The 23,955-nt window shown below is 45.1% G+C and overlaps 1 protein-coding gene across 1 annotated transcript in view; it reads right to left on the bottom strand.

Moving 5' to 3' along the window:
• MICOS10 (mitochondrial contact site and cristae organizing system subunit 10) overlaps nucleotides 1–23,431 on the bottom strand; it is a 201,412-nt gene extending 177,981 nt beyond the window's left edge. Inside the window, exon 1 of the mRNA XM_078640934.1 lies at nucleotides 23,300–23,431. Coding sequence (XP_078497060.1) covers nucleotides 23,300–23,423 — 124 coding nt within the window. The 5' untranslated portion in view covers nucleotides 23,424–23,431. The remainder of the gene's footprint in view (nucleotides 1–23,299) is intronic.
• Between the last annotated feature and the right edge of the window lie 524 nt (nucleotides 23,432–23,955).

Raw genomic sequence — 23,955 nt, forward strand, 5'->3', positions numbered from 1 at the left:
CATACATCACATTTTTGTTAAACGATAAAGGACCTGCAATGTCCAACGACACTTTCCCAAACACGTGAAGGTCTAGATATGGGAAACAATTCACACTTAACATGCTTTTGTGATTTGTCGCTTAAACAGCAATCCAGACAGCCCCTAACCCTACGTTCTATACACTTATCCATTGCTGGCCACCAGAATTCACTCCTAATCCTTCTTTTCATGGATGTCATCCCAGGATGACCTTCGTGAGCCATGTCTAAAATCTTAGGTTCTAATTCATGCGGGACCACTAATTGTAAACCTCTAAACAAAACACCTTCTACAATGGATAATTCCTGTGCAACATGAAAGAAAGGAAGAAATTTGTCAGATAACAGTTCTTTACGAGGCCATTGGGTTTTTACAAAATCACAAACATCATTAAGAACAGAATCATTATCACATGCCAACTTCCAAACATCCTCACCAATGCAACCTTTGGAGATTTCACAAATTGACACAACATTGTCATCATCCTTATCTTCTTCCACAACCTTGTCATCGGGAACGGGCAATCTAGACAAACAGTCAGCTAAGACATTTCTAATGCCAGGGATATACTCCACTTTAAAATGAAAGTCTTGAAGCTTGTACTGCCATCTGGCAATTCTTGAAGTCGCCTTGCCACAGCCCTTGGTAGTAAATAAATCCACCAACGGACGATGGTCTGACCAAAGCTTAAAAACAGTGCCATACACATACTTGCGGAAGTATTCAATGCCCCACCAGCAAGCTAGAGCTTCCTTTTCTAATGTGGAATACTTGCACTCAGCATCCCTCAAGGGTTGAGATGCGAACCCAATCGTCACCAATTGACCTTTTTGACGTTGAATCAATACTGCACCAACTCCTACATTACTAGCATCTGTGATGACAAATGAACTGTTAGCAGTGTTAAACGTTGCTAACACAGGTGCAGATATGATACTTTTTTTAGCAATAAAAACTCTTTCTTGCAGTTATCATCCCAAAGAAATTGGACATTTTTTTTCCCATCAAGTTCCTCATGCTTACAGTCGTGTTGGAAAATAGGGGAATACATTTTGAATAATATTCTGCAAGCCCCAAGAAAGATCTGAGCTGATCTTTGTCAACAGGATCTGGAGCTAACTCTATAGCCTTGACTAAATTCATTTTCGGGGAAATGCCCTCTTTACTTATGGTATGCCCCAAATAGTCAACAGAAGTTACACCAAATTTACATTTTTCTTTCGTAAGTGTTAGACCACTATCTTGTAATACACATAGAACTTTATACAAAATTTCGGAATGATCAGATGGATTGGATGCGAAAATCAAAATGTCATCTTGGAAATATAAGACATTGACAAAATCCTTAAAAAGATTATGCATGACCCTTTGAAAGACGGAAGATGCTGATATTAGGCCGAAAGGCATCCTCTTGTACCTAAAAGCACCCTCCGAAGTGATGAAGGATGTCAAATGCTTACTATCCTTGTGTAATGCTATCTGATGATAAGCATTTGACAGGTCCAAAGTGGAGAAAATTGATGCCCCCTTCAATTTCGTGAACATTTCATTAATATTAGGGAGTGGATGTCTGTCCACCCAAACATTTTCGTTCAAATCCCTCAAATCCACACAGAGTCTTACTTTGCCGTTGGGCTTGTGAGCGACTACGACTGGGGATAACCAAACGGAGGATTCTATCTCCTCAATGATGTCCAAATCACATAACCTTTTAAGTTCAGATTTTACTGCATCTCTTAAATGTAAGGGGACATTCCTAATTTTGTGAACTTTTGGTATGGCATCTTCCCTTAGAATGATTTTGTGTTCAAAGTTTTTCAAAAGACCTAACTTGGAGGTCGAAAAAACCAAAGGAAATTTTTTTTCACATTCAGAACTGAGATCAGACTCTACATTCATGATCAAATCAGAATACCCTAGTACCTGTTCTGGATGATTAGGATCCAATTTTATCATCAAGTCTCTCTGTTGAGGCCAACCCAACAAACAAGAGCCATTTTTGGCTACATAAACCTTTGAATTAATAGTTTTACCTTTGAAAGTAAGGGACGTATTAAAGAAACCAAGTATATCAATGGGTTTCTTGCCATATCCAAGTAATTTTATGTCTGGAGGAGATAATTTTAAATCAGGAAATTCTTTCACCCATTCTTCACCAATGAGAGTGCGTTTTGCCCCTGAATCAGCCATGACATTAATTTCCTTCCCTCCAACATTCACAGTGCAATAAGGTGAGTCTTTCTCACCAGCATTGACTTCATATACCGCAAAAAGAAATTCTTCTTCTAAATAATCGTCATCAATTTCATTTACATGCTCATCAGAACTCTTTTTTTGACTAAAACCCTTATTCTTGAACTTATTCTTATTCTTGCACATTTTGCTAAAATGACCCTTCATTCTGCAATATCTGCACATTTGACCAATTGCTGGACACTTTCTGTCATTTGCTAAATGATCTGGACTACCACATTTGAAACATGCAAATTCTCTCCCTTGTTGGAACTGTTGGTTTCTATTTCTGAAAGATCTTTCTTCAAAACTAGATTTCTTTACAAGGTTGACTTCGGCAATGTTTTTCTCTGCGAGTTCTTTCACTCCAAGCTTCATATTTTCAAAACGATGAGCGATATCTAACGCTTTGTCTAAAGTCAAATCTTCTGTATCTAACAGTTTCCCTTGTAGTTTGACATCAGCAATTTTGTGAACCATTTGATCACGCAGCATCTGATCATGAAAGGTTGAATATTTGCATTTGGATGCTAAAACTCTTAAGTCATTCACGAATGAGTCAACGGATTCACTTGGTAATTGACCCCTACTCAAGAATTTGTGACGGGCAACTACAATGTTGACTTTTTTAATATACTGTTTATCTAACTGTTTTATTGCTTCCTCAAAAACGTCAATTGTACTTTCCGAAATAGATACACCATCTGTAGATATAGGTAAATGACTCAAGACATGTCTTCCTTCAGCACCCAAACAGTGTTTTAAGATGGCTAGCTTGCGTTTGTCAGTATAGTCATCTCCTCCAATAGCTTCAATGTAAGCATGAAAACCTTCCTTCCACCTTTTCCACTCTAGAATAGGTTCGCCCGGATTAGGTAAGGATTTTGTCAATGTCTTATATTTCCAAGATGACATTTTGATTTTCGCATCCAATCCATCTGATCATTCCAAAATTTTGTATAAAGTTCTATGTGTATTACAAGATAGTGGTCTAACACTTACGAAAGAAAAATGTAAATTTGGTGTAACTTTTGTTGACTATTTGGGGCATACCATAAGTAAAGAGGGCATTTCCCCGAAAATGAATTTAGTCAAGGCTATAGAGTTAGCTCCAGATCCTGTTGACAAAGATCAGCTCAGATCTTTCTTGGGGCTTGCAGAATATTATTCAAAATGTATTCCCCTATTTTCCAACAAGACTGTAAGCATGAGGAACTTGATGAAAAAAAATGTCCAATTTCTTTGGGATGATAACTGCAAGAAAGAGTTTTTATTGCTAAAAAAAAGTATCATATCTGCACCTGCGTTAGCAACGTTTAACACTGCTAACAGTTCATTTGTCATCACAGATGCTAGTAATGTAGGAGTTGGTGCAGTATTGATGCAACGTCAAAAAGGTCAATTGGTGACGATTGGGTTCGCATCTCGACCCTTGAGGGATGCTGAGTGCAAGTATTCCACATTAGAAAAGGAAGCTCTAGCTTGCTGGTGGGGCATTGAATACTTCCGCAAGTATGTGTATGGCACTGTTTTTAAGCTTTGGTCAGACCATCGTCCGTTGGTGGATTTATTTACTACCAAGGGCTGTGGCAAGGCGACTTCAAGAATTGCCAGATGGCAGTACAAGCTTCAAGACTTTCATTTTAAAGTGGAGTATATCCCTGGCATTAGAAATGTCTTAGCTGACTGTTTGTCTAGATTGCCCGTTCCCGATTACAAGGTTGTGGAAGAAGATAAGGATGATGACAATGTTGTGTCAATTTGTGAAATCTCCAAAGGTTGCATTGGTGAGGATGTTTGGAAGTTGGCATGTGATAATGATTCTGTTCTTAATGATGTTTGTGATTTTGTAAAAACCCAATGGCCTCGTAAAGAACTTATCTGACAAATTTCTTCCTTTCTTTCATGTTGCACAGGAATTATCCATTGTAGAAGGTGTTTTGTTTAGAGGTTTACAATTAGTGGTCCCGCATGAATTAGAACCTAAGATTTTAGACATGGCTCACGAAGGTCATCCTGGGATGACATCCATGAAAAGAAGGATTAGGAGTGAATTCTGGTGGCCAGCAATGGATAAGTGTATAGAACGTATGGTTAGGGGCTGTCTGGATTGCTGTTTAAGCGACAAATCACAAAAGCATGTTAAGTGTGAATTGTTTCCCATATCTAGACCTTCACGTGTTTGGGAAAGTGTGTCGTTGGACATTGAAGGTCCTTTATCGTTTAACAAAAATGTGATGTATGCAATAATTCTGGTAGACCAGTTGTCTCAGTGGCCTGAGGTAAAGATGGTTTCTAGTATAACATCGAGTGTTGTGATTAGGTTCTCTTATGATGAGGCAGTAGATACATGCATTTACAGGTGTGTTAATGAAGTTGTCGGGCCCAGGGAGCTGCGCCTCTCCAAGCGAATCGTCCAGGATTCCGCCAAGCTGGCGTAAGCACGTTTAGAGGCCCCATCATAGGTCCCTGCCGCCAACCCCCCTGGGGAGGGTCCCCTACTACCTAAGAGCTTGTAGTAGTGAGGGTGACCCCGGGGACGCTCCTGCGGTTGATAAGGGGGCATTTGAACGCTTGCGTAGCGCATTCTTAGCAAGGGAAACTCCAACTGCCCCTGTCCCGCCTTCGACCTCCAAGCCAGTCCCGCTACCCGCGCTGGATTCCGGGATTCAGACGATGACAAGGGGTCTTCGCATTCTTGGCACCCGGCTGAGTCTTCCACCTCTCTGCCGAAGGACAGCTCGGACATGCTGGACCCAGATGAAATTATTCAACCCCACAGCGCCCTGGAGAAGGAGGCGAGGAGTTGCCTGCGGTCTGAATGTCCGCGCCCTACTTTGGACTGGAAGGTGGCCTGTACACAGGAGCTTGACTCCAAGATGGCAACCTTCCTGGCCAAATATATCAAAGACCCGCGGAAGGGGATAGACCGCTCTTGGCGTTCATGCCAAGATAAACTTCTGGATGCCATAGAGCCTTTAACTAAGATCTGGGACATGGTGGAGGAGGCCAAAGATTCAGGGACAGCCATTTCCCCGGAGGTACTCTCCAATTGGGCGCAACGCACCAGAATATTCCTGGGCAACGCCACCTGTGCCCCATCTACGAAGCGTCGTTGATCTCTGCTAATCAAATTGGACCCTAAGTTAGGGGATCTAGCCCTTCAGAGGCGGGGGCGGTGGCACAAGGGGGACTTTTCGGGGGACCCCTTTGTAAAGGAGCTAGGAAAGTTTGTGGCCACGTTTACCTCGCTGGACAAGGCCCAGTCCAGTATCAAGAGGGTTTTCCAGCTCCGGGTCTCTCAAGGGGCCGGTCGCAGTAGGGGCCGCGCGACCGGCTGTGGTGTGCACTCCATTCCCAACAGAGGACAAGGCTCCGGGCGTGGTCAGTACTCCACCAGCGCCACTTACTCCGAGTTCTAACCCCCGAAGGGGCAACGGTTCAGAGGCCGTGGTTTCAAGAACAACGCCAACAGAGGAGGTAAAACCGGTAAGTGTCTTGCCAGCTGCGCATCTTTGTATCGGGGGTCGAATGGCGCACTTCCAAGATGCTTGGGCAGGTATTACAACAGATGCTTGGGTTTTGCAAACCATCCAGGGGTTTCACATAGAGTTCTACGACACCCCACATCAGGAATGCTGCCCACATCCCATCTCTCTCTCCGCCGCGGATGCTCAGTTGGTCGACGAAGAGGCGTTACTCTGCAAAGAGGCCATTTGTAATTCAGAAATGTATCTTCCCGGTTTCCTCAGCAACATTTTCCTAGTGGACAAGACCGATTGAGGTCGCCGGCCGGTCATCAACCTCAAGGAGTTCAACGGGTGGTTGGTGTACCGACATTTCAAGATGGAAGGGATTCACCTGCTCAGGGATATTCTCCTTCCATCCGACTGGACCTCAAGGGTGCGTACTTGGTGGTCCCCATTCATCCACCACACAGGCAGTTCCTCCAGTTCTGCTAGAAGGACCAGGTTTACGACTTCACCGCCCTTCCGTTCGGTCTTTCCTCTCCAACTTGGTGCTTTACAAAGGTGCTCCACCAGGTGGTAGAGTTTCTCAGAGCTCAGGGTATCAAACTGCTTGTTTACCTGGATGACATCTTAATGATGGCACAATGCCCCGGAACTGTCGGTCCAGCTCTTTTGCAGAGTTCATGGTTCGTGATCAACACGGACAAATCGGTCTTGACACCGACCCAGAGTGTAACGTTTCTTGGCTTCATCGTGGACTCGGTCAAAGCTTCCTTAAATTTGCCATCTCAGAAGATGGCCAAAATTCAGCACGAGTTACGGCAAACCATCTCCAAATCTCATGCCTCCCTCAGGCAGATTGCCAAGGTGGTGGGTCTTCTATCCTTGTCCTTCCAGGCAATCTTCCCCGGTCCCCTGCATTATGGGGCCATGCAGCGATTGAAGGTATCACACCTTCGGAAAGGGTTGCCCTTCGACCACTCTGTACCCATTTCTGCAGAAGTGAAGGAAGAGATGGCGTGGTGGCCCGCCCACATGGAAGCGTGAACAGTAGAGCGATTCTTGGATCAGTTCCGGACTTGGTCATAGAGTCAGACGCTCGCGGGTCAGGATGGGGAGCTCGCTGTGGAGAGTTTTCCACAGGCAGCGTCTGATCTTCCAAACAGACGTTGCCCATCAACTGTCTGAAGCTCCTGGCGGGGTCCTTCGCCGTCCGGTGCTGGACCAGGGACCGGGTTCAATCTGGTGTCCTCCTAAGGATGGACAATATCTCCGCGGTCCGGTAAGCCAATTATCTGGGAGGCCCGCGGTCCCGGGCCTTGGCGAATCTGGCAAAAGACTTTTGGGAGTATTGCCTGGCACATCGTATCTCGGTGACGGCAGAATACTTCCCGGGGCAGGCCAACTAGGTAGCGGATTGGAATTAGAGGTATCTGGTCGATTCCAGTCAATGGAAATTGGATCCTGTGGTCTTCAGGTGCCTGACAAGCCTCTGGGGACCGTTTACAATGGAACTCTTTGCGTCATGCCTGGATCATCAGCTTCCGCATTTCTTAAGTTGAAGGCCAGACCCTCTCGCGGAAGCCACAGATGCTTTCCTGCAGGACTGGAGTGCGGAGAAGGGTTATGCGTTCCCCCTCTTCTCCATGATCATGCAGACAGCAGTCCAGATCTGCCGACAATTGGTGGTGGTGACACCATACTGGAGGTCTCAAGTTTGGTTTCCGATTCTTCTGGAACTTGCTTGGGATTTTCCAATCCCACTCCCCCTGCTTCCTCACCTCCTTCTGAGTCCCAGCGGGGAAACTCACCACCTAGTCAGCGAGGGGACTCTCCACCTCATGGCGGCTTTCAGGCAACGTTGGATGCTCCCGGGCCTTTTGGGACAAGTTGCGGAGCTCTTGTCCAAGGCCTGGGCAGACAGCACCTCAAACGATATCACTCCGCCTGGGCGAAGTGGATGCGTTTGCGTCTTCAACGGGGTTTGAATCCCATGGTCGTGGGAGTTGTTCCCGTCATTAATTATTTGGCAGAATTGGCAACGGCTGGGCTAGCGTATCGCTCTATTAACACGATTCGCTCGCCGATTTCAGCGGCACATTGCCCGGTGGACCTCTCACCTTTGAGGGAACACCCCTTCGTTTGTAAGTTGTTGCGGGGTATTCGCCTTCCGTTATCTCCGGAGCCGCGCTACTCCACCCTCTGGTCTTGAATCTTTTCCTCTCTTGGCAGCAGAATAAGTATCTTTCTTTGAAAGAGCTTTCCGCAAAGCTGCCCATGCTTTTGTGTTTGGTTTTCTGTAGGTGGGTGTCTGATGTTCACGCTATGGACATCTCAGTGCGGGTTTTTTCCCCCGGACGGGGTGACGTTCACGGTGAGTCGCCGGACTAAGACCCTGACTCTGTCCATCTCTTACCCCGAGTTTTTTGGACAGTCCCAAGTTATGTGTAGTTAATTGTCTTAAGGCTTACGAAGACCTTTCTCAAGAATTCCGCCCTCTGGGCAAATGTCAACTTCCGACTGCCTTACGGAAACCGCATAGAGCAGTCTCCTCCCCCACCATTGCCCGGTGGGTGCATCGGGTCATGCAGAAAGCGGGTATTGACAGAAAACCGTTTGGTGCCCATTCAGCCAGAGGCGCAATGGCTTCGAAGGCTTTTTCTCTGGGAGCCCGATTGAAAGATTTACTGCGAGCCGCGGACTGGTCCTCGGACTCCACCTTCAAAAAGTTTTACTTTCAGCCAGTCTTGCAGGTTGCTCAGTTGGTGGTAAGTAAGCTTTAAACTAGCATAATCGGATCTTTCGGCCCGGACATAGAATCAAAATTTGCCTAGCATAAGTAACAGTAAGTTTCAATTCTATTAAAGACACGGAGGCGAGGATTATCCCACCCGTTGGATGTCTGTGCGAACCCACCAGTATGGGGGTAAGTATCTCTTTTCAATTTTCACCTCTGTAGGTGGTGTGGTCATTCATTTTGAAGAGTGGCGTTTTACATTGTGCTTGTGGTTCTTGCACAATGGGTTCGTCCGTAATGTGCCTTACGCTATCTTTGTCTCTTCCAGGGAATGATGGTGCTAAACAAGGCCAGTAAGGAGGTTGCGTGATTCGCGCGAAGAAAGAGGAAGGACAGCCAGGACAAGGAGACTATGTAGGGAGCATGGAAAGTATAGAAGGACTGTGTGGGCATTGCCCCTGGGGTCCATGGGAGTTGCAATCCGATTTGGATTTTGTTCTTGCTGCTGCTTCATTTTCGTTGTTTCTTTCCCTCTTTTGAAAAACGATGAAGTTTATAGCTTTTCTGGCTGCTGAGAAAAATTGATACAGAATAAAGCGAAGAGAGAAAAGCATAATCCTCGCCTCTGTGTCCTTAATAGAATTGAAACTTACCGTTACTTATGCTAGGCAAATTTCGATTCAGACTGACTCATATGGTGAACATTAGAGAACCACACAGGATGACATTAAAAAGCCAACAGGTACCACCCTGAATTGACTCGTTACATTAAAAAACTACTCTTCCCTCATGAGGATGGGGAGAGGATTCAAAATAGCTTAAGTCCGTAAGCAACTCAGGAATTCCTTCTTTGAAAGTGGCTTTCAGGACATTGTAGGAGGGAAACCTTTGCTTAGCCGCTGAATATTAAAAAGCAGATCTTCAAGCTTTGAACCATACCCAAGCATGGTAACCCCTAAATTAACACACAGATGTAAAATTTTGTTGGGATATGCACTCACTCCTCACGCAGGGCTAAAAGGTTGTATGACTTCAATTAGTGCCAGGTATGCAGAAAATGTACAGAGATTATGTCCAACTTCCTATGTCAGTCCAATAAGCAAATTAGGCAGAAATAGATTGCCCAGATTCCTTCAGCAATGATTATGTAGGGATTTGAGATCAACACTAACTTGCTTGCAACACAAACAAGTAAGGTTTACCATCTTATTTGCCAAGAATGTTAATGTTGCAGGTTTAAACTGATAAAGATCTCATAAAAGGGTAATAAATTGTTACATCTGTATGAAATTACCATCTGGAGAGCATTCACGTATTAGATTAATTCATCTTTAAAGTATGTGCAGTGGATAGCCGGACAGGGCCTTTAACAATTGGAATAAGTTTAATTGCATTTTATTTGTTTCGATCATTGTATTAAAAAGATGGCAATGTAACAAATGTGCAGCCTACTCACCATCTCTGGATGTCAAAAAAATTGTAGAGATCGAACCACGATAGACCTTGATAGCTCAGACTCCACCAAACTCTCAATCTCACTTTCCCTGAAGCCGCTTCAGCTTTTTAAAACCTCCCCCTCAGTAGGGATCCGAACTTCATTGCCCTCCCCTTGACATTAAGGAAACAATTAAAACACGTTTTCTGCTTCTTCATGCATGCTCGGTTCTGGATCTCCGCTATATTGATTCCTATATCCAATTTCTTATCAGCTTCAAACCAGTCTTTCACCCTATTGTAGCCTCCTTTGTTTTAATGCTATTATCACAACATGTAAAATACACGAATTCAACGCTGTGAAGGCGCGCTACGTACAAAGGGCAAATCTACTATGTATATAATTTTATGAGGTTTGACATCAAAGCACGATGATTACTGAATCATCAAGAAGTACATGGTTCTGAAAGCTCCTTAAATGGAACTAACTGCTTTTACACAAAAACAAAATATACAATCTTATAGAAAGGCATTCAGCCTTCAAAAGTTTACACCACTAGACAGTTATTTTAACCTAATCACTACCTTTATGACATACATATAGATCATAAAATACTGAAAACAGTTGTTTTTAAAATGTATTTAGTCACTTGATAATTGCATTCCAACTGAAGCGTCCTACACACTTAACCTTGGTCAGTACAAACGTCAGAAAAAGCGTTGCTTAAAAGAGAACACCTTACCAGTTAAAACCTTTAATATTAACTCCGTTCTCAAATTATTTCAACAATTTCATCAAATGTTTCGTTTTACATACATTTTTGATACACTGACAGAACTAAATATTTTTCTAGAGCACAGCGGAGCTATGTGGCTCTTCTTCAATCAGTTTTAGAGTTTGTGTCAGTACAGACTCAGCACTAAGCTCAGTATTAGTTAACCAACATGGTTTTGAAAGAAATGTGAAACTGATAAAATATTTTTCACATTAAAAAACTCTGAAGTGAAACCATGAAAATGCAGCAGCTTCTTTAATTTCTTGGCTATGATGCTCTTATATGCAGAAGCTAAACAAAAACACTGGCTTGCTTGACAGACATGCTAAGGAAAAATAACCCAAATCATTAAGTTATGTTAAGTCATGAGTCTCCAATCCATTGAATCAGCTATGGGCTGCCCTTTACAAGACAAAAAGGAACGCAACAATATACCCTGCTGTCTAAGATGGCATTTTTCAAAACGTACAGTCAATGTAAACCACAAAAGAGCACCAAGGAATTGTTTGAGTTCAAAATATAATTAATTTCATATACTTGTAACAGATCAAAAGTTAATTAGACAAAAGGAAGGTACAAAGGTAGCTCAAGGGACAGGAGAATAATGGGTGTGCTCGTGATGGGTAGGGAATAGTGAATAGTCACTAATATTCAGAGTTTATACATTTTTAATGCTTTGGCAATGGACTGGTAAAGAGACCAGTACAGAAAGGCCTGTTCTAAACAGATGTATAACATTTTTTACAGTTTTTTGTAAATGCATAAATGCAACATCAAGCGAAAGGGATGGGATGGGATGTGATACAGCACGTTGATGAGTGAGGTGCGTTGACGTTTCGACTTGTGCATAAAGGGTGATTTAGACCTCCGCTGCGAGTCTTTTTCAGGACGAAAGGGAGGCAGGGGGCAACCTAATCCTGGTGCCACACAGGCATTTCAGGTAAATCCCTGGAGGTTGAGTAGTTAATGGCTCTGTCAGGGTTTTCCAATAGTAGTGAGCTGAAATCCACTCGTGAGGGCCTACCTTGTGAAGTCCTCACCGATATTTGAACCGTCAATTAATTAGAACATGGTCTTCAGACATTTGAATTAATCTGTCAAGACCTTGAATGAATAGCAGGGCGTTGCACGCCTTGTAGAATCCCTTCTATGAACTTGGCAGACAAACAAAGGGTTTGTGGTGCTAAAATCACCATCTTCCCAGCTTTCAGGAACAGGCAGACTTTGTCGGAAAACCAAAATTCTCTACAGTTTTGGCATTTTACTGACCCATACCCTATTTTTTGTGCCTTCACGGAAAGCTATACATTTCTGAAAAGCAGACAAAATTCTGAATTCAGCAATGGGTCATTTGTGTAGATTAGGGTCACCAACCTTTCCTGTACTGAGAGCTACTTATGTTCAATGAAACTACTGGTTGGAGACACTTAGGATTTACTATAGAAATGAACAGTTGAAATAAAAAAAGATTGAAATTTAGTTGGAAACAAAAAAAACAGCCATTTGTGCCTACATGTTAACCTGTATCTTCATCCAACCATGGTAGATTTTTGAAAGCTATATAATGTTACGTTTGCGAAACCCTTCTGGTTGCGGGGATATACGAGGCTTGTAGGTTTACCAAGACCCCAAGGTGCCCAGAGCTAATAACTGAGTTGCACCTTGCAAAAGGTTTTTCATTGTGTAACGGGTACACAGAAATTCATTTGGTAAAATATTAAGAGTGAAAAATAGGTATCAAGGAAACCTATGTATTTCTGAAATGGAAACAGGATACAGAGTTTAGAAGCACTGGTTATTTGTGACTCACTCGATTTGTGGGTACCCACATTAGCATGCGAGTTAAAGAGTATTGTTCAAAATGAATCATTTGTTTTATACACATGTTCTTTTTGGAAGGCAGTAATGCACAGAAAGACAATGGTAATAACCTTTGTTCTACTATTCGCTGTTCCCGTTAGTCTCCTGATAAAACCAGTACCTCACTGTGGGTAGGCTTAGTGTCCACAACAGGAAACTGCCAAAAACCAATGTGGACACATCACATTTTTCCACTTAAAGCGGACCCTTTTTTTCCAACGTACCTAGCTGTGAATTTTGGGACCTAGCTCAGCAGGCACCTAGGAAAACCGCTACATTTTTTAAAACTAAACAGGAGGGGGTGACTTGTGTGGCTCTCACCAGGTTCTGTTATCCAAAATCTCTTGCAAACTTTGTAAAAGAAATACAAATAAAAAGATTTAAAAAAACACATTTTTGTGATGAGAAGTTCTAGGATCTATGGGGAGCCACAAACTTACACACACTCAGCATTTCCCCAAGTCTGCAGATAAGAATGATACCTCACTTGTGTGGGTGGGCCAAGTACCCATGACCGGGAAGGGCCCAAAACGTATTGTGGAGACATAATTCTGACCCGGGCTCGGCAGCCAGCTATGGAAATCTACCAAACACAGAGATTTCTGAAAACTAGACACCTGGGGACTCAATTGATGTGTGGACCCCCAACATTTCCTTACCCAAAATCTCTGGAAAACCTCAAATTTAGCTAAAAAGTGACATTTCCTTACATTTCTGTGAGATCACCACGCTGGCACAAATTTCCCACCACGCAGTGTTCCTCTTAGTCTCCTGATAAAAGTGATGCCTCAGTTGTGTGGATGCCCAAAACTGAGTCAGCCTAATGAAAACAAAATGGCCCTTTTGGACCATTCATGCACATCGCCAGCCAAGCACCATCCACGCACATCGCCAGCCAAGCACCATCCACGCACACCGCCAGCCAAGCACCATCCACGCACACCGCCAATCAAGCTACAGTCCACGCACACTGCCAGTCAAGCGAAAGTACAGACAAGTAAGGGCAGCGCAAGTACACACACCACCAGCCAAATGCATTTTCACATACAGCCAGCCAAACGCCAGTATACAAAGACCATCAGCTGAACTCAAGTTTAAATAGAAATGTTCGCTAGCGTCTAGTGGTTTTCTGCCCTCCAACCCCACCTTGTGAGCAGATGAGCCTTAACATATTGCTATTCTGCCTCCAAGGTGCGCAGAAATGGCTGTAATTAGTGCCGAAGAGGCCGCTTGCTTCCTGATGTGCCCATAAACATATCTTTGGTGCCTAGTGGGCTTTCTGCCCCCCTCCTTTCCCCAGGGACAGATAGGGGTCTATTGCCCCACGGTGCCCCCCCAGAGGGGAAAGAAAGACTATAGCTATTTGGAGGGGGGGGAGAAGGGGGAGGGAGATTGGGCCCCTATTTTTGGGCAGCCCAAACCCCTGAACTACCATAAAAAAAGGAAGAAGATGCTGGCTTCCAGGTGGCAGAAAGACTATCCATTAGTTTTTGGGTGGGGCCATTTTGTGCAACCCCCACCCCTACTCAGGCTAAAGAAAATACTCCCTGGTGCTTAGTGAGTTTTCTGCCCTCCCCTCCAGTGGAGCATATTGGGGGCTATTGCCCAATCTGCCCCCGGGAGGACAGAAAGAATGTGGCTATTTTGGGGGATTGGGGCACTGGCATGGCCATTCTGGGCAGGCCCCACCCCTAAAATGTACATAAAAATGTAATCTCTGGTTCCAAGGGAGGGGGTTCTGCCCCATCCCTCGGAGGAGCAAACTGGGGGTTATTGCCCCTTTCTTCCCTCCAGGGGGTGGGGAGCAGAAAGGCTGTGCCTATTTGTGGGTGGGGTAGGGGCATTACAATGTCCATTCAGGGCAGGCCCCACCCCTAAATTTTACTTTAAATCCCTTGTTGATAGGGTGCAGAAAAACTGACTATTATCAAGGGGAGTGGGGGCATTGGCATACCCATTTTGGGCAGCTCCCACCACTACACCCACAACCCTAAACACCCCCCCGCTAAGTTCTCTATCCACACACTCCACAAAACAAGAGACTAGCTGATATCAAAGTGTGTTTTTCCAATGTGCATGTACTGTAAATTATATTTATTGGTCTCATTAAAAATGTGTAACAAGCCAATGTCTTTTCTGTTCGTCAACTGTACTTTTGCTCAGCTTAGCATTCTTGGTGTATGGTCTATTATATAGAATCGTTGCATTTAGTTGAACTTACTATGTTGTTGTGTTGTTGAGGCTGCTTGATGCTTTCTTATAAAATGGGATAGTGTAACTGTTATGATTACACCTCGTAACGAAGACAGGAGATGAATACCTTCCTTAGTATTTATTTGATTGTAGACAAGATCTCAAACCATCTTCATGCCAGACACAGCTGGACCAACTGACAATGATGCCACAGATATGACATCATATTTGAATGTCTAAAGCATCACAGAGATGTGCCATTCCAAACAGCATCTCCATGAAATATAACACATCTCCCCCCTTTGCAGTCAACCAAAATTAAAAAAAAAAAAAAAAAATGTAACATGTAATCTAATTTCTCTGATTTGTCAAAAGAAATTTTACACAGGATCACACCATCATAAAACTGCGGTCTGCTAACTTCCAAAGCGAAAATTGTGTATAAAAATCCCTTGATTCTGGGGGTGAGCCGTGTAAATTAGATGCCTTTCCTGTTTTACTAGGGAAGCTGGCCATTTATTCAGAAAAGAGAAGCTCCTGAACACCTAGCTAGATACACGGTCTGTTCCTCTTATGATTTTGCTGTTCATTTGTTCTAAAAAGAATTCAGATTTTTTTACTATGTATTCTGTATTTGGTCCTTCATGGCATGTATCTTACACCGCTATATGCGGCTTTACTTAGGGGATTTTGTAATAAAACTTACATTGTTCCTCTTATCTATAACTCAGTTCATTTGTGGTCCCAGTTATTTATTTACTACTCTGCTAAACTTATGTTTGCGTAATGTTGAACAGGTTACCTTCTAACGCAAGATCAATCTCTCAAAAGTGGAACCGCCGGAAGTAAACGGAGGACAATTTGAATTTCTGGGGTGTCCTAAGTTTGAGGGTGTCGCTTCCACATAAGGGGATTTCCGGTGAGGACCCACACACGACTAGAATCGCAAACCATAGACATCAGGTTTTTTTATATGACAGCCCACTCGGTTTTGAATGTTAACTGGGCATTTAGTAGCTTTTGCTGATTGGGACATGGTGATGTGTACTGTCAGTGAGTTCCTCCCATAAATGGGGCACACAAAAGGAAGCTGGCTTTCTGAAAAATTCCGAATATTGTTCCACAACTTTTACTCTTTCTTACAAAGTAAATAACACTGAGGAAGTACATTATATTGACAGAATGCACCATTAGTACACCATATGCTTTTATTTGAATAATAAATCATAGTTATAAAGCAGTTTTGCAATTTGGATATGAAGCCACTGAACGGAAGCCCAAGCGACAGCACTCCTAAATGAACTTGTGAAGAAATCAATGTAGCTCAATTCTCCTTTTGACTTTGAGATTGCAAGAAGTGTAATTTTATTTTTCAACGCTTCCAAGGAAATTCTAAGTCATAACCTAAAATAATTTATTTAGAAGGGGTGGATAGGAAAAATGCAAGGAAGTGAAATGCAGAAATATAGATAGACATCTCGGTAAACGACTGACAGATTTCTCATCTGCTTGTATCAACTGGACGTTTTTTGTTATTATAAAGAAATCGTCCTGTAAATGTACTGTTTGACTAAAATATGCAAACAATTTACATGGAGGTGAAATCAACCCCACCGCCACCATAAATGCCCCTTTTAGAAGTCTGGCTCACACCCATGCTTCCATTGCAGTAAGTATTACACACCACCAATTTGAGCGATCACTAGCTATCAGTGCAACTATGACCGTCCAAACTATTCCTTCCCTCTAAAGCAGCAGTTCTCAACTTAGGTTGGGAAACCTCTGGGCATCAGAGACACCTACTCAGTGGGCCCACAACTGGTTTATTAATCTACTAATATTTAATTTCTTAAAGTACATACACAAAAAAATTGAAAGTTTTAAAATGCTCTGAATTTGGAATTAGAACACAAACTAAGTTGCCATTATCTTGATTTGCGGGAGCAGCAAGTACAGCCAACAGAATCCAAAATTAACTGATGCGTCAGACAGTTGAAGCAGGACTGGTATGCACTGACAGAAAAAACATGCATTTGGAGCAAAAAAATAAAATGAAATGCTAGAGTCTAGCATTTAGCTTGGTCTTTTACAAGAAACTACCTTTTGAAATGCTCCAACCTTTACATAAAAAATGGATTTGTACATTTTGTGAACTGAATTAAATATTTCATCATTTGTGTTTTTGTTTGAATTACACTTGTTTTGGTATTTGTGTATCCATCTTGATGTTTAAATTGTAAAAATTGTTTAGGCTGGGGTCCCTGGCCTCCAGTAATGATTCAGTGGGTGTCTACAGAAGTCAAAAAGATAAGAATCGCTGCTTCAAAGTATTTCAGTGGAAAGTTCAAGTAGGGCTAGCACTTCCAAGTTTGAGAATTGGATCAACACTGCAACTAACATTTAGGGTTAAACCATGGCCCCATATTTAGAGGGTTGGGCCGTAAAGCGATCTTAACATGGTTCACCGGCCTCCTGTGGTGCTTGTCCAGTGTCATTTATTGTGGGTGTGCCTGGTGAACTATAGTATCAATTTGCTAATGAACCCTTTTAAGGATGCGATGTATCAAATTAACTTGCTGCTTTGCTCTCACTTCTTTCCAACTATTATCTGTATTAAAAAACAAGGTTAAATTAAGTAGGAATTCTTCGAACTGAATCTTCGCCAACATATGGTTTAGATGTGCAATCCACAAACTCTATTTTTGTTCTCACAATCAATGCTACTTTGCGCACAGTGTTCACCCTCAGCTGTACAACCCCTCTGGATATGCTATGTAGCCACTTTGGTCACTTAAATTCACTTTTCTGCATGTCCAGTAGAACTGCCCAGCTCTAGTATGTAAAAAAGCAGCAATTTGTAAAAAGTGGCTACTTTCTCCGGGCCCAGACCTATTTTAGTTCAAATCTAACCCCCAATTCACTCTTTTTAAAAACATGTTAACTGCATTTCCATGGTACGTCTGATTGCTGCGTGGCGTGGGTGCATTATGTATAAAGCTGTAGCTAAAGCAGTTTCCAGGCAGGTTGCTCCCCACGCCGCGCAGCTCCACCTGTCTGTGCCTGTATCCTGAGCCCAGCTGCGGCTGATGCGAACTGTGATTGAGGCTAGCCTCCACCCGCAGGCTACCACCTGCGCCTCATCCCTGGTAGCCAGTGGTTGGCCGTAGGTTTGCTTCTGATATCTGCACTGTATTTTGTTTTACTGTTCCTCTGTTCTTTTTCTGTTATTTGCACTGTATTTTGGTAATTATCTTCTGTGATAGTTTTTCATTCCCCCTTCTTCTTTGAGCCTTCTGCTCTCCTTCACCATTCCATCCTCCTGTTTTTCCCGCCACTGGGTCACCTGCGGCCCCGCCCCCTGCTCGCCCATTCGCCCGCTCCTCCCTCCCAGCTGCTCCTTCCTCCCACCTCCCCTTCTTATGGCGGCCGCTGCGCGGGTGCGCCGCTGGCGCGCCTAAGGTAAGCCCGTCCGCGTCTGTACTTCGCCCAGCGCCAGGACCTGTGGCCCCCGCGACCGCCATGACACGCCGTCTCCGCTACGCCTCCAGCACCCTCCACGCACTCAACGCCAGACGATCACGCACCTGCTGACTGGCTGGCCCTAAGCGCACCCAAGGACCCTTCTCCTGGCGGAACTGCAGCTTCACCAGCAGCAGACCCTCCTATCTACCCACCAGGACAGGACGCAACCACCTCAAATGCATACTCCTGAACACCCGCTCCGCACGCAAACACGCCGTCGAACTCGGACCTGCTCGACACCTCCTCCCCGGACATCGCCTTCCTGACAGAGACCTGGATGAACAACTTCTCGGCACCCGACATCGCTACAGCCATCCAGAACGTCTACAAGATCACCCACAGAGACCGCACCAACGGAGTAGGAGGTGGAATCGCCATTATCCACAAGTCCATCCTCAAGGTCTCAACCAACTCCGACGACACCCTCAACACCGCCGAACACCTGCACTTCCAGACCCACACTGATCCCAACACCGCCCTCAGATGAACTCTGATCTACAGGCCCCCCAGGCCACAGATCAGCGACTCCATCGCTGACTTCGTCAGGATGCACGCCCTTGCGTACACGGACTACATCCTCCTCGGGACCTGAACTTCCACCTCGAGAACAACGACACCAACTCCACCACCCTGATCGACAACCTCGGACTCAGACAGCTCGTGACAATGCCCACCCACTCCGCCGGCCACAGGCTTGATCCCATCTTCTCCGCAAACTCCCATGTCTTCTTCAGCCACACCACCGAACTCCACTAGACCGATCATCGCTGCGTCCACTTCACCTTAGAGAAGCCTACCATGCACCACCGTACCAAACATATCCCCCGCCGCTGCAAAATATCAGAAGACCAGCAACACACCGCCCTACGCAGCAACTACAGCACCGAAACGGCCCTCATCGCCACCACCGATGACATCAGGGCCCTGCTGGACAACGGCGAGACTGCGGCCCTTATCCTTCTGGACCTATCAGCAGCATTCGACACTGTCTGCCACCGCACCCTACGCACTCACCTCCACGACGCAGGAATCCGAGACAAAGCACTGGACTGGACCATCTCCTTCCTCTCAGGCAGAACACAGAGCGTCCGCCTCCCTCCCTTCCGATCCGGAACCCTCCAAGATCATCTGCAGCGTACCCCAAGAATCCTCCCTCAGCCCGACGTTGTTCAACATCTACATGGCCCCACTCGCCCACGTCGCCAGACTGCACGACCTCAACATCATCTCCTACGCCAACGACAAACAACTGATCCTCTCCCTCACCAAGGACCCTCTCACCGCCAAAACCAACCTCCACTAAGGAATGAAAGCTGTCGGCGAATGGATGAAGAACAGCCGTCTGAAGCCGAACTCGGACAAGACAAAGGTTCTCTTCCTCGGCTCCACTCCATCTGCCTGGGGTGACTCCTGGTGGCCGACGGCCCTGGGAGCAGCACAGACACCCACTGACCACGCACGCAACCTGGGATTCATACTCTATTCAACACTCTCCATGACCAAGAAAGTCAACGACATCTTATCATCCTGCTTCAACAACCTCTGCATGCTCCGAAATATCTACAGGTGGATCCCCACCGACACTAGAAGAATGGTCACCCAGGCCCTCGTCAGCAGCAGACTGGACTACAGAAACATCCTCTACGCGGGAGCCCCGGCCAAACTACTGAAACGATAGCAAAGCATACAGTACGCCTCTGCACGCCTGATCCTCAACATCCCTCGCCACAGCCACATCATACCCCACCTGAGAGACCTGCACTGGCTTCCCATCAAAAGGATCACCTTCAAGCTCCCACCCACGCACACAAGGCACTTCACACCGGACCAGCACACCTCAACAAACTACTCACCTTCTACACCCCGAACCGCCAGCTCCGCTCCACCGACCTCGCCCTCGCCACCGTCCCCTGCATCCAAAGAGCGACCACTAGCAGCAGATCGTTCTCCCATCTCGCAGCCAAGTCCTGGAACACCCTCCCATACTCCTACGGCAGACCGAAGACCTACTAACCTTCAGGAGGCTACTCAAGACCTGGCTGTTCGAGCAGCAGCTCTTTGAAAAAAGTATATATATAGCAAACATTCAATTAATAAATGCCAGCTCTCTCAAAAAAGAAATGTAACTAATATAATTGCAGACAAATGCAACCTTGAATGTACTATTGTGCATATACCAACACATTTTATATTGATGTACAAAAATATTTTTTATTATTTGTTTAGTTTAAATAGTTGCACCAAGCATTTTTGTTTCGTTAGATAGATTCATTTTCAATTTAAATAATGATTTCAATAGAAATGAATTCATAATAAGCAATTCACATTTATACAAAAAACAACAAACACACCAAAAAACATAAATTACAACAGGTCACACTGGACCGGTCAATATACTATTGTAGTAGGCAAAGCGGTTGGTTTGGACTACGCGCGTTTCGGCATTCTGCCTTCATCAGGTGACCGTCATTCGCACATAAACTGGACAGGACAAAAAATAGATTAAATGTCAGGAATCGATCGTATTTTCATAAATCTTCTATGGTAAGGTCGTCTGACTTCTATTCATATTGATAAAACATACAGTCAGCCCATATTTAATAGAGAGACCAATTCCTAAGTCAAACGGGTTAGGATCAGAAATCAAAATGCTCAGTCGGTGGACAACATCAATGGTCCCAGATATCGAATAATCCTCATGCACCTCAGTGAAGATAAATGCGGGTCGTATTGGTTCTTTATTCAGCAACTCTTCGCCTTTTAAGAATCCTGCCGTTTTTTTAAATATACATACTTGCCAGTATCGTTTCTATCTCTGAATAAAGAACCAATACGACCCGCATTTATCTTCACTGAGGTGCATGAGGATTATTAATCTATTTTTTGACCAGTTTATGTGCGAATGACTGTCACCTGATGAAGGCAGAATGCCGAAACGCGCGTATATGGACAATAGTACATTCAAGGTCGCGTTTGTCTGCAATTATATTAGTTACATTTCTTTTTTGAGAGAGCTGGCATTTATTAATTGAATGTTTGCTATATATATACTTTTTTCAAAGTGATGTTTCCCTACATATAGCAAACTTATTACTGTAGGGGTCCCCTGTTTTACAAAATGTGTTCGAGCAGCAGCTCCCACCCCATCCCCCAGCGCCTTGAGTAGCACGCTTTACAAATGTCTTGATTGATTTAAGCAACGTGTTGATTGTATGGATGATTTAAAAAGTGCTCTGTTCCCACGTTATGTTTACCCCAGATGAGTTTTGCCTTTGGCTCATCCTGGGATCTTCGCCCTCCGCCTGGGACGACTCCTGGTGGCCCCCCGCCCTGGGCAGCGCACCCAAACCAACAGACCACGCACGCAACCTGGGCTTCATCCTGGACTCCTCCCTCTCCATGACCAGACAAGTCAACGCCGTCTCCTCGTCATGCTTCAACATCCTGCGCATGCTACGTAAGATCTTCCGGTGGATCCCCACCGAGACCAGGAAGACGGTCACGCAGGCCCTCGTCACCAGCCGACTGGACTACGGCAACTCCCTCTACGCCGGAAACACTGCCAGACTCCAGAAGAGACTCCAGCGAATCCAGAACGCCTCAGCAAGACTCATCCTGGACATCCCCCGACACAGTCACATCTCCGGACACCTGAGAGACCTGCACTGGCTCCTGGTCAACAAGAGAATCACGTTCCGACTCCTCACCCACGCACACAAAGCCCTAAACAACCAAGGCCCAAGATACCTCAACAGCCGCCTCAACTTCTACACGCCAGCTTCGATCCACCAACCACGCCCTCGCCGCCGTCCCCCGCATCCGAAGAGCCACCACAGGAGGAAGATCCTTCTCCTACCTCGCCGCCAAGACGTGGAACTCCCTCCCGACGCACCTCCGCCTGACCCAAGACCACCTCGCCTTCAGGAAGCAGCTCAAGACTTGGCTGTTCTAACAGTAGCGGACCGCCCCTCCCCAAGCGCCTTGAGACCCTCCGGGTGAGTAGCGCGCTATATAAATGCTATGATTGATTGGTTGGTTGACCTTCTTCAATTAGAGCAGCTGTAGAAAAGGGCAACCTTTCACTTAGGCCTCGCCTCAGGAATCACACGCTGATAACCTCAGCTTGAGTGCCTAAAAAAATGCGTTAGTGACCTTGCAAAAGCACTTCAGTAACAACCTTAAGTTTCTACACCATTACACTGCTCAAAATATATATAAATGTCACGTGTGTCAACTGAAAAAAAAGGAAATGTCGTTCAGAAGCAATCAGACAACTCGTGACCCATGTGATATTTTTTGCGAGGCGCCTATCCTTAATTACCCATAAGGATCGCATCGGTTTATGTCGCATCGGTTTATGTCGCACTTTCTGGATCCCGTTGTCTTTCTATACCCGTGCCAGTTGATAATACAACCCTCCATATGAGGCAACAATCCCTAGGACGCGCCACACCTCCCTCTTAAATTCTCTCAGAATACTTCTCGCTCATCCAACCTACACAGCGTCCTTGAGGATACCTACGCATCTACCATCCATCTACATTACAAACAAACCTCAGCAAAACGTTACCCCTCGGCCCTCGCAGAGTACCAACCGAAGGCGACGCACATGTCGCTCTCCTCAGCAGGACACGCATTCGGCGTTCTCTCTTCTTAAACTTCAAATGTCACGATATGCCTACCATCCCAGCGGGACTCAGCTTCTAAGACGTTATTATTAATTTGTATTTGTTGTGCCGTTTTATATAGCGCGAACTCGAACCGAAGGTATTGGGGCGCTTTACATGAGCACACGTTACGTTACACAGGGACACCTTCATGTTTGGCAGGCACAGGGAGATTAAGTGATCAGCCCAGTTTTACAGGATGTTGAGGACACGCAGAGGCTCACACCTGGTTCCCAAGGTCGGCAGCGCTTGCAGTTACGCCACATCCTCTTCATTAGGAACCACCAGTTAAATATAACAGTCCCAAGCTGGCCCAATCTCCCCCATTCAAAGTAGGGCCACGTCACTTAGCCCACGCATGTATCACCATGCCTTCCGATGCCTCACCTAGCTTCACGGCGGTGTCCCCCAAGCACCGATCCCATTTCCTTCCAAGCTCTTTTTCCGCCATCTGCCTGCTCAACGCCGGTCCTGATCCAAGTTCTCGCGAGCCTATCGGCTCCCCTAGCATGAAGAAGGAGACATCGCGAGACTTGCTCGTCCGCTATTGACAGGTGGGTTCCAAGGTTACCCTGAGATGCATCCGGTAGCCTTGCGTTTCAAGCCTCGATCTCGCTTTTTTCAAGTTTATTCTGCTAACATTTTTGATGTGTGGTCTGACCGAAAAAGTGGTGTGTTCGGATAAGCACTCGTTCGAATTTGCAAGAAGGTTTCGAAGATGAAGAACTGAGTGCCGGAGACTGCCTTGGTAACTCTGGTGGGTGACTGCGGGAACAGAGTTTCGGTGTGGCAGATAGTGGCAGAGTCAGCACTGGCAATAAAAGCAGACGGAATACGAGAGGGTTTGACTGCCAATGGTAGGACTTTAGGTTAGGACTTTTAAGAGAGTAAATAAAGCAGAGAATCGCATAACTGCCAAGTGCTCAGATTGCTTATGTGATACATTTCCATTCTTTCAGCATATGCACGAGTGACATTAAATTGCCAAACGTGTGACACTTCGATTGACATTTTGTCGAGATAAAAAAACAGCAATGAAGACC

Source organism: Lissotriton helveticus, chromosome 5_1 (assembly GCF_964261635.1).
Source record: "Lissotriton helveticus chromosome 5_1, aLisHel1.1, whole genome shotgun sequence".
NCBI classification, from domain to species: domain Eukaryota; kingdom Metazoa; phylum Chordata; class Amphibia; order Caudata; family Salamandridae; genus Lissotriton; species Lissotriton helveticus.